Source organism: Tachysurus fulvidraco, chromosome 23 (genome assembly GCF_022655615.1).
Source record: "Tachysurus fulvidraco isolate hzauxx_2018 chromosome 23, HZAU_PFXX_2.0, whole genome shotgun sequence".
In the NCBI taxonomy this organism is placed as follows: domain Eukaryota; kingdom Metazoa; phylum Chordata; class Actinopteri; order Siluriformes; family Bagridae; genus Tachysurus; species Tachysurus fulvidraco.
Window position 1 is genome coordinate 13,668,169 of NC_062540.1, and position 11,130 is coordinate 13,679,298.

Consider the following 11,130-nt stretch of genomic DNA (forward strand, 5'->3'; position numbering starts at 1 on the left):
TGCCTTTTATATGTGGCATTATATTTGCTTTTGTACTCAATACATATATTTTAGTGTGTTACTGCTGTGACAGCAATTATGAATGTTTTTGTGTAGATGTCGACACTACGAAGTGGCCGGAAGAAGCAGACAGCCAGCCCTGATGGCAGAGCCTCACCCAACAATGAAGACCTACGCTCAAGTGGTCGTACCTCACCCAGCGCAGCCAGCACGTCCAGTACTGATAGCAAGATGGACTCAGTGAAAAAACCCAGCAAGGTATGGCCTTATTATATAGTACCCATTAACAGCACAACATGTGCTTTTGCCCATGCATCAAAATACTTTAAATGTTTTTTTTCTCTAACCACAGAAAATAAAGGAGGAGGCACCTTCACCTATGAAGAGTGCCAAACGGCAGAGAGAGAAGGGATCCTCAGACACAGAAGAGTCTGAAAGGGCCAGTGCTAAGAAGTCAAAGACTCAGGTCGGATTTATTTAAAGAACTGCCACATTCCTTTTAGCTTTTGTTAACGCCTCTCTATATTTAGCAGTTATATTTCAGAATGGGATTAGTAGTCCTCTCTCAAATTAGGAGCTGGAACAAAGTAAACAGTTCCTTAGACCCTGCAGTAGTGTTGTGACTAACTGGCTTTATTTTATTTATTTATTATTTTTTTTCCAGGAGTTGAATCGGCCTGACTCACCCTCAGAATGTGAGGGAGAGGGGGAGGTTGAAAGCTCAGATGGCCGCAGCATAAACGACGAGGGCAGTGACCCCAAGGACATTGACCAGGACAACCGCAGCTCGTCTCCCAGCATTCCAAGCCCGCGTGACAATGAGAGTGACTCAGATTCGTCAGCGCAACAGCAGGTCCTCCAGGGCCAGCACCCTCCCGTAATCCAGTGCCAGACAGGCACTTTGCCTCCTGCACCGCCTTCCACCACAGCGCCTATGCCCCTGACGTCAAGTGCAGCACCACTCCCTTCACAAGTGTCTCCATCTGTGCCCACTACCACAGTTCCTCCACAACAGATTGCTTCGCACATTCAGTCCGGAGCAGCACTTCACCCTCCAAGGTTGCCTTCTCCTCATTCGCCCTTGCAGGCAATCCCTCAACCTTCTGTACCCTCTCAGAGTGGCCCACAAGCTCTACAGCCTCAGCTGCATGGCCCCATGCCTCCAATGGGCCATCCTCTGCAGGCAGGGTCGCACATGCCTCATCCTCATACTTCTTTACCTCCACAGAATTTCCCTCTTCCACAGTCTCAGGTCCCTCCTTCCCCAATGTCATCCCAGGCTCAGGCTTCATCACTTTCCCAGCAGCAGCCAACGCCTCACACTCCTCCATCGCAGTCCACATCTTCCCAGAGTGGCACTCAGCCCCCACGGGAACAGCCCTTAACTCCTGCGCCCATGTCCATGCCTCACATAAAGCCTCCACCTACCACCCCCATCCCGCAGATGCAAAACCCCCAGACACACAAACATCCGCCACACCTGTCAGCTCCACAGTTTCCTCAGAAGCCACCCAACCTGCCTCCACTGCCTGCCCTAAAGCCTCTAAGTTCTCTTTCTACGCATCATCCACCCTCTGCCCATCCACCCCCATTACAGCCCATGCCTCAGCCTCCGGCTGCCCAGCCGCCCGTACTCACGCAGTCCCAAAACCATGTGCCTCCTCCAGCTCCACCACTTCCCTCACCCTCAACTGGTCCTTCACACTCATCATCTTCACAGCCACCCTTCCCTCCTCATCCATTCATCCCAGGAGCCCCAGCTGCTCTGCCGCCTTCCTCTGTTCCTTCTTCTGTGGCAGGACCCCTGGCAGCACTGCAGCAGCCCCCCTCATCCATCTCCATGCCCCTACCTGCTTCAATCAGTACACCCTGCTCAGGTCCCTCCTCCGTGCCAGCCGTGCAGATTAAAGAGGAGCCTCTGGATGAGGCTGAGGAGCCTGAGAGCCCACCACCTCCACAGAGGAGTCCCTCACCAGAGCCCACAATCGTCAACACACCAAGTCATGCCAGCCAGTCTGCAAGGTACAACAAACTTTCTTACCTCTAATCTCATGGGTCACTGAATCAAATTACCAATAAGGTTATTTAGTAAATGGTTGTGTAGTAAATGTTTAAGAAAGTTAAGAATACCTGTTCTGTTCCTGCTTATACCTGACCTTTTGTCATCAAATTCAGCACAGGCATGAGATTAATGACTATCATTAAAGTAAAAGGATGCATCAGTACATGAGAACATCTCTTGTTCACTCTGTTATGGTGCTGTCTTCTAAGTGCTGCACACACACTGCCAGTGAATAGCAATGAGGCTGCTAATGCACCCAGGATGTAGCTCATTATGTCTGAGGCACTGAAGAGACTGATTTAGTTGCTTTACCCAAGAATAATGAGCTGACATGCCAGGGGTCATTTATTTGTCATGAAGTAATTGTATTTCAAATGGTCACGGAATCTCAGCAAGCAAAACAGACTTCCCAAGTAAAAGTAGTTTAGTCAAATTATTGTGAACATTGAATGAATCAATATTTTTTTCTGTCCTGCTGTTTCAGGTTCTATAAGTATCTTGACCGAGGTTACAACACATGTGCAAGAACTGATTTCTACTTTACTCCACTGCCATCATCCAAGCTGGCTAAAAAACGTGAGGAAGCACTGGAAAAAGCAAAGAGGGAAGCAGAGCAGAGAGCACGGGAGGAGAAAGAAAGAGAGAGGGAAAGGGAGAAAGAGAGGGAAAGAGAGCGTGAACGGGAGAAAGAGGCTGAGCGAGCTGCGGTAGGTTTTACTGTATGTTCCAGGCCTTTATTAAATATATATGTGCTATTTCTTATATAACTAATGAGAGTCATGTTTGATTTTACAGAAGGCATCCAGTTCTTCACATGAAGGCAGACTGGGTGAACCTCCAATGGCAGGGCCAGCTCACATGCGGCCACCCTTTGACGCAACTCCAGCCACTATCGCTACTGTGCCACCCTATATTGGCCCAGACACGCCAGCCCTGCGCACGCTAAGTGAATATGCTCGACCCCATGTCATGTCACCCACAAACCGCAACCACCCATTCTTTATGCCTCTAAACCCAGCCGAGCCTCTGCTGGCCTACCACATGCCAGGATTGTACAATGCTGACCCTGGAATGCGTGAGCGTGAACTAAGAGAACGTGAGATACGTGAACGTGAGATACGTGAAAGGGAACTAAGGATGAAACCAGGCTTTGAGGTCAAACCAGCTGACCTGGACAATCTGCATCCCTCAGCCAACCCCATGGAGCACTTTGCCCGCCATGGCCCGATTGGATTACCTCCCATGGCAGGCCACCCATTTGCCACTTTTCACCATGGACTGAACCATCTGGAGCGTGAGCGCCTCGCCCTGGCCAACCCCCAGTTACGGCCTGAGATGTCCTACTCGGAGCGTCTGGCTGCCGAGCGTCTGCATGCCGAGAGGATAGCCAACGACCCCATCGCCAGGCTGCAGATGTTCAATGTGACACCGCACCATCACCAGCACTCGCACATCCATTCGCACCTCCACCTGCACCAGCAGGACCCACTGCACCAAGGTGAGAAAATTTCTTTATTCACACCAGTCATTAAAATGCACAAAAATTTCTCACCTGCTTCAGTTACATTTAATAAAATATTTTCTATACTTTTGGTGTGGTATATGTGACAACATGCATGCATGCAGCAGCATCTATGTTTGGCCTGTGTTTGTGAACTCTGTAAATGAGCTTGGTTTTTGAACATTGTTGCATGGTGGGCATGTACTTGTGTCTGTACTTTTACAATATTGTAATTTTGACTTTGTACCCTGACAAATTGCTGCTGACACGGAGTAGGTGGTGGTGAATGTCTTGTGTGTCCACCAGGTTCTGGGGCCCATCCCCTAGTTGATCCCCTGGCTGCTGGACCACACCTGACCCGCTTCCCATACCCACCTGGAGCCATCCCAAACCCTCTGCTCGGCCAGCCACCACACGAGCACGAGATGCTGCGGCACCCTGTATTTGGTGCGTCTTTTGCCATTAGAGTCATATCACGTGCCAAATTGGCTTGTCTCCTTAGATAATTGTACTGTTTTAATAGATAATTGTAATTCTGCATTCATGCTGTATTGCTTTGGGTCTTAAACTGTCTATACTGTGCTGTGTGTTGATGTTGCAGGTACTTCATACCCTAGAGAACTGCCTGGGGGTTTGCCTCCGCCAATGTCAGCAGCACACCAGCTGCAGGCTATGCACGCTCAGTCTGCAGAGCTGCAGAGACTGGCCATGGAGCAACAGTGGCTTCAAAGTCACCACCACATGCACGGAGGGCCTCTGCCTGGTCAGGAGGACTACTACAGGTCAGTGAGTCACACTGGATAATAGCGGACTTGCATTGTAACTTCTCTGAAACTAACTGTCCTATGAAAACCACAACCAAGTATTGACTTTAACATATCAACTGAATGACCATGTGGGCATTGTGTGTATGGCATATGTTTGACTGGTGCTGTTTGTCTTCTCATCCTCACAGCCGGTTAAAGAAGGAGAGCGATAAACAGCTGTGATCGTTCAGAGGGATGTGATATCACAGAGGTCAGCAGGACACAGGAGGTCGCACCAGAACAGTCAGACAGGAACTTGCGTGCCCTTGGGACATTTTTAAAAAAATGCAAAGTGACAAGGATCATCTGATAACTTTTTTTTTTCAGTTGTCAGTTTTCTTTTCACTTATGGACTTTTTTTATTTTCTCAAGAAGTTGACTTTATTTTCCTTTTGGTATATAGCGTTCGAGTAGTGACAACGTCCTCAAGACTGATTGTGACTCTCCTGCATGAACATCCTCTGAGAAGCTTCCCTGACATTTTGTAGGTGCTAGAATATCAGACACTTTGTCACTGTTCACTGTGCTTATTCCAAAAAAAAAAAAAAAAAGGAAAAAAATTCGGGCCATTATATCTGAAAAGTGCTATCTTAAATTCAATGTTTATTTTAATACATTGTAGGAGGTTTTTAATTTTAAGAAAAGCTGCAGCATGGCATTTTTTGAGTCTGTAAATAGTATATATAAATATATATACATATGATTATTATAATTATTATTATTAGATGTGGATTCCTGATCGATTTGTAGACCTCCAGTATAATAGTCCTGAAGCATATCATCCCTTGTTTCAGAGGGGAATGAGATGGCATTATTTGAGAAAGCAGCCATGTTGCGTGCTTGCGGTCCATAAAACAGGGTCGCAGAGAAATGGCGGTACCAGATTTTATCCACATACACCCAAGGTGAATTCTCAAGTTGAGCTGCTTTTCATCCTATAGACTGTCAGCCACAGATACACACAGACTCATTCATGATGTCATTACCATCTTCATTTTTTCCAAGTGTGATTGCTCAAAGGCTGTGCACGAGGGGATTACAAAAATTGCACTGAATAACATCAGACAATGAAAAGTTCCATTCTAATTGGTTTTAAGTGAACTGACTGTGAATGTTTGCATTTTAAAAACGCCTTGGTTCTGTGCACCAAAGTGAAATTGGTTTTATAAAAACTGAATCAAGTTTTCATGCAACTTTCTGAACCTACTAATTGATTCTGGTATTTCCGTCATCTCACAATGATCGGAATTGCCTGATATATTTTTTTTTCCTCAGTGCTTTTCATGAATGCTTTTTAGTGATTTTTAAACCAGTTGTTGGGTGCTTACAGCAGTGCAGTTTCCCCATCTCCACTACTCAAGTCGCTCTGCCTCCATGTGCGAGGCTCCTCACTCAGTCAACCTCACTGTGATACTAGAAAGACGTGGTTCTCCATAAAAGATGGATATAAGAGCTTTGAACAAGAATATGCGTATTTTGTGTGTGCATGTATGTAGTAGTGGAGAATAACATATTACCACTGCAGTTCCTTTCTGCATTCCTGACACTGCACTTCCTGTGATCCATGGGCCATGTGATAGCCATTATCCACTGTTATATGCAGTATTTCACTCTTTTTATGTCTCACACATCATCATGGTCATTTTATATTCATTCATTGATTCATTCAAAGCCAGAAGGTATTTTTGTGTTTCCAAATTGGATTAATACTTGATAATCAATGCTGTTGTAGAAGACAGGTTGGGTTTTTTCCATTGGTTGAGAGGAAAACAAAACAGCCAAAGCTTGCACGGAAACTTGTTTGTGTCAGCTGAAGCCCAAACTCCCATCATCAGCCATTTTTTCTCTTTGAGTTGGACTCTACAATTTACCTGTCTTTGTCTCTTCAGTGTATACAACATTCTAATTTTGTTTTCAGCATTTCCTCCCTTTCTGTGTCTTAAACCTTCGATGTTGAGTGTTGTCAATGGTTTAGCTTCTTGTTTCAAAGCGGCAATAGCAGAATGTAAATTCTGACTGCTAAGATTTATATATACTGGTATCTTGAAGCTTATTGTATATATTAGTAGTCGCCATGGGATGACACAATGTAAACAAAAGTAGAAATAATTAAAACAAAATTGTGAGTCCTGTGTTCTGCCCATTTGAGTATTTTGTAATTTTTTTGAAAATTTTGTGAAATTAAAATAAAATTAAGTTACACCACATGGATACTTGATTTCTAGTTAATTTCACTTTGTTATACAACATGGAAAAAGTAAATGTTCATGCTTCAAAAAATGCCTGTGTTTTCCCCTTCTACACTTTGCAGTAAATTTTTATACCAAGAGCCAGAAGAAAAATGTCTTTTTTGCATTTCTGTATTTGTATATATGGGTCAAAGACACCTGCTTTCATCTTTTGTGTTTACATCTATTTACAAATTTGGATTCGGTTCAGGATGTAAAGGAACACTGAGTAGTGTGAATTTTTTACATTTTACTTGTATATCACTTATTCACAATAGATATTGTCAGAAAAGGTGAATGTAAATATGTACTTTTCGATCTCTAATGTGCAAGCCAGAGGTGAACGGGAGAACCTATTCTCAGCCCCTTACTATTAAAAGCAGCTGCAGTTTTTAGTACAGGTCTGTAGCATCGCGATAATGAGATAAGCTAGCTGGTTTGAGTTTTATGCATAGAATTTTTTGTCTATTTATTTATCTATTTACACAATAGCAAAAAGTGAGAAACTTGAGCAGAACAACAAGGTCCCGAGGTGAATCAGGCCGGTCTGTAGAATGAAAGGAGCCTCAGGAGTAGCAGTATTATGTCAGGATCAGGTAGCAGGTCTGCACATACAGCTCAGTAAAGAGAGAGAACAGATTAAACATGTTCCTATCCTACAGAGTTCTATATTGTGAGCAGAATCGTACTCTGGCATCCGTATCAAACAAGTGAATGAGGGTGTGTAGATATCTTTTTTGTTTGTTCGTTTTTTTATTATTTGTGATCCTCTACTGTTGTCTGTTTGCACACAATGTATTAATAATTTGTAAAACATGGGAATGATCATGCTGCAAATAGCACTTGCAGTGTCTTACATTAGATGGTTAGGGCTCTAATTCAGTGGGCCTAAATAGCCAGTTTTTAAACGTTAGAACCAAGGTTACATCTATTTTCATCACTGACTGCTCAAGAAGAGAAAGAATCACTGAGTCACATCATGGGAGGTCTTATCAGCTCCAAGGGCTGTACTCCTGGTGTGACTGAAGCACGATGAGAGTGAAGGCTGGGAGCTTCATTATCATGTTTCAGCAACATCAGACAGCAGCGCTGCGGTGGGTCTGCTTGTTCGCCAAGTTGGCTGTCAGGTTTGTCAGGCTTTCGGTCTCTGTATGAGGCTCTGAGCCACATGCTGGGATGTGCCAGCTAAAGAAAAAACATCCAATATGATGAGATTACTCTAGAAGGGCTATGTTAAACATGTTATTACTAGCTGCAGGATGATTATCATTTATAAACAGCACAGGGATTAGGAATGTCCTGGTGGGGGGGCATACTTGCTAACTTGATTGGGAGCTGTGATCCGACCTGGCTCTACAGGATTTTTCCTACTACATAGTGCTCTTCTTCCTATATAGTAATTAGGTGTCATGGCTCATCACTGATATACCAATGACATAAACCATCATTTTCCCTCCCTCCAGTTCTTAAAATGTTCAGAACTGATTGGACTGATTTTCTTACATCTCTTTAGGCACTTCTAAAACTCCCCCTTAACTGTTCTGACTACCAGTGACAAACTCTTCTTATTAAGAAGCTACAAATCTTGTGCTTTTCAAGCGATTTAGGGCTCTACGATCTTGTATGAACTGTTTGTAGGATCAGCTCAAAAGCTCCATAAACTTGGAAGAAAATAAGATTTTCCAGAATACAGAATCTGCTTAATTTCCTGTACGTGCCTTAGTAATTTCTAGACTTGAGTACTACAACTTGCTTCTTGCACAATAGAGACAAAATTTAAATAAATCTACCTTGATAATTAGTGTATTAGTCATCAAACTTTTTTCAAGCCTTTCATTTACATTGGAATAAAGTTTAGAGATTTTTATTTAGTGTTAATGTAATCTAAAATGTTTTATTTTCCAAAGCAGTTAAATTACATTTTCAGAAAACAGCAGTTCGTATGTAGAAAATCTTTAATATTCAAAGTTGCAATCAGAAAAGTACAACATACTCATCTCATATATTACTCCTAATCCTAAAGATTTCAAGAAATCATTTATTGACTTTGTTAGTTTTTCTGCTGTAGCATTTCAATCTTCTGGTTATGAACTAGATATTTACAATAACATAGCTACTTAGATTACGTCTAAAGGATTAATGACATACTTTTTCTTTGTCACATTTAATACTTTTACTTTGTCACATTTTGTAATCTTTATTACAAAGTATGCTTGCCAAAATTTGAGAAGAACCTTTCGGTTTGTTCATCGAGATAAAATAAAAATGTGATATTTCTTTGTGTTTCAAACGAAGCACTGATGATAAAGTATATACATGATCGAAGGTAATTCTACTGAAAAAGCCAGTTACTAGCCACCAAAAGACAGGGAGAACTACTGGTAGTCCATATTTGCCATATAGTATTTTGAAACAGTGTATGAATTACTTGTTATACCATATTAAAGATCCGTTCTTTTGTAATAATTTAACAGTAAGGCCATTAGAAAATCTTAAGTAATATCTGATCAGTTTAAGCATGTAATAAAAAGTTATTAAATAACTTACCTGCTGGTAAATATGGTCAACCAACTTGGGCTGTTTTGGCAACTGGTAGCTATTCATACTAAGCTCATCAGGGCATCAGGACAATAAGACTAGCAATGTTGTAGTGATCGGTTTTATATAGTAGCAGCTGAATTGAATTGCTGATAAACTGTATATATTATAAGTGCAATGTTTAAGAAAGAAGGGAGAGCACTGTTTAAGATACATCATAGATTTTTAATACATATGTTTAGATATGGCTGAATTACAACAATTCTGCAGAGATGAGTGAACCAAAATTTCTCCACAGCTCTGTAACAGACTCATTGCAAGTTATCGCAAATGCTTGATTGCAGTTCTTTCTGCTAAGCGTGGCCCAACCAGTTTAGGGGGCAAGCACTTTTTCACACAGGGTCGTGTGGGTTTGGATTTCATTTTCCTTTAATAATAAAAACCTTCATTTAATAACTGCATTTTGTGTTTACTTATTTATCTTTGACTAATATTTAAATTTGTCTGATGATCTGAAACATTGAAGTGTGAAAAACGTGCAAAAAAAAAAGGAAGGGCACCAAAACGTTTTCACACCACTTTATTTCAAGAACATGCATGTTTAACTTATCTACACAAATTCACTAGACCCCCTGACCAAAGCGAGGAAACATTTGTAAAACCTTTTTATGCTAAATTTATTTGTTATTTTTAGCAATTGCACTGGAATTATTTAATTTGTTTAGCATTTAGTGTTAGATCATAAAAATGTGTGCACCACCATTTAATGTTGCACCATTTTTGACTTATTCCATTTTTACTGTGACTGCAGCACAAAAGTCATTCTATAAAACATTCCTGTTTAGTATAAAGACAGATCTTTTCTCTGTTGAAAATAAATGGATTTATTTCTTCTTGTGGATTTTCAGAGCAGAGCAATTCAGTCTTGCTCTTAGCAGTATGAGTCTTTATCATTACATCTGTTTATGACAGCCATCTTGAAGTGGATAGAAACGCCTACATGCAATAATATTTTCAATCTGTCTTTCTGCCTCTCTATGTCTCACTCTGTCTTCTGGGTGAGAACAGACATGGTTGAAGTAGCTGGTGTTCTCTGGTGGGGTAACTTGCAGTCAGTCCATGTTATTAGACAGCTGGTGTGTGTCCCTCTGGTGTTAGGAGACATGTGTGTGAACAGGAGAGCTGCTTTCAGCCTCTAATGATATCCCGCTCTCACATTCCTGCCATAGCAGATCACTATTCCCTTGTCTGTATCATGAGACCAGAGAGATCTGCGTTTGGCCAGCCTTGTGCATTCCTCACCAACTCCACACCAACACCCCACCCTCCCCCACAGGCCTCTCTTATTCTTTACACTGCTCTCTGTCTTTCTCCTGGATTACATTGTTGTTGTCTGAGATATGTGAAATCTCTATTTTATACTTACTCCCTTTGGCAGCCTGCCACACTATAAACCATTCGGTTTGTGATGGTTTATTTAATGACGTACACCTCTTTGAGCCATCACAAATCTATGTTTATGGCAAAGGTGATGACTTCATTTCTGCTAATAGTAAAATGGTAATAACTAATAGTAAAAACACATGACTTGATTTATATCATGCTGTTATATCAGAAAGCATAAACTGTAGGACCAGTAGAGCAGAAAACACAGTTTGATCTACAGGCTTTGTTTACACAGTATTATTGCTATATAGGGGAATTATAACCATTATACAGAGAGTATTAATGTTTTTTGTTTTTTTTTATCTCCAAACACAGATTCGATCTGGAATAATATTTAGGTAGTAGCATCAAATGTAGACGTTTTAAGACATTCCACTTTATTCCTTTCTTCAATTTTTTTACACAGAATGAAGTAAATAAAACCTTCTTGTGAGAGTTGAATGTTTGAGGCCCTTTGAGTATTACTCTGCACACCCACTGGGCCTAGTGGTTGAATCATCCTGCAGGGGCTTGATGTTGTCCTGGAGCTTAAGACAGAAAACAGCTTGA

At 41.6% G+C, this 11,130-nt stretch overlaps 1 protein-coding gene across 6 annotated transcripts in view; it reads left to right on the forward strand.

The window, feature by feature from the left end:
• The window catches only part of rerea (arginine-glutamic acid dipeptide (RE) repeats a), a 149,589-nt gene extending 143,013 nt beyond the window's left edge, over positions 1-6,576 (forward strand). For 4 of the 6 annotated variants that reach the window (XM_027170530.2, XM_027170529.2, XM_027170532.2 and 1 more), the window contains 8 exons: positions 97-258; positions 353-466; positions 665-2,022; positions 2,547-2,769; positions 2,858-3,560; positions 3,840-4,010; positions 4,165-4,345; positions 4,519-6,576. In XM_027170530.2, the coding sequence (XP_027026331.2) occupies positions 97-258; positions 353-466; positions 665-2,022; positions 2,547-2,769; positions 2,858-3,560; positions 3,840-4,010; positions 4,165-4,345; positions 4,519-4,552 (2,946 nt within the window). In that variant the 3' untranslated portion in view covers positions 4,553-6,576. The remainder of the gene's footprint in view (positions 1-96; positions 259-352; positions 467-664; positions 2,023-2,546; positions 2,770-2,857; positions 3,561-3,839; positions 4,011-4,164; positions 4,346-4,518) is intronic. The other 2 variants (XM_027170531.2, XM_027170534.2) reach the window with 1 other exon arrangement.
• Positions 6,577-11,130: the final 4,554 nt, after the last annotated feature.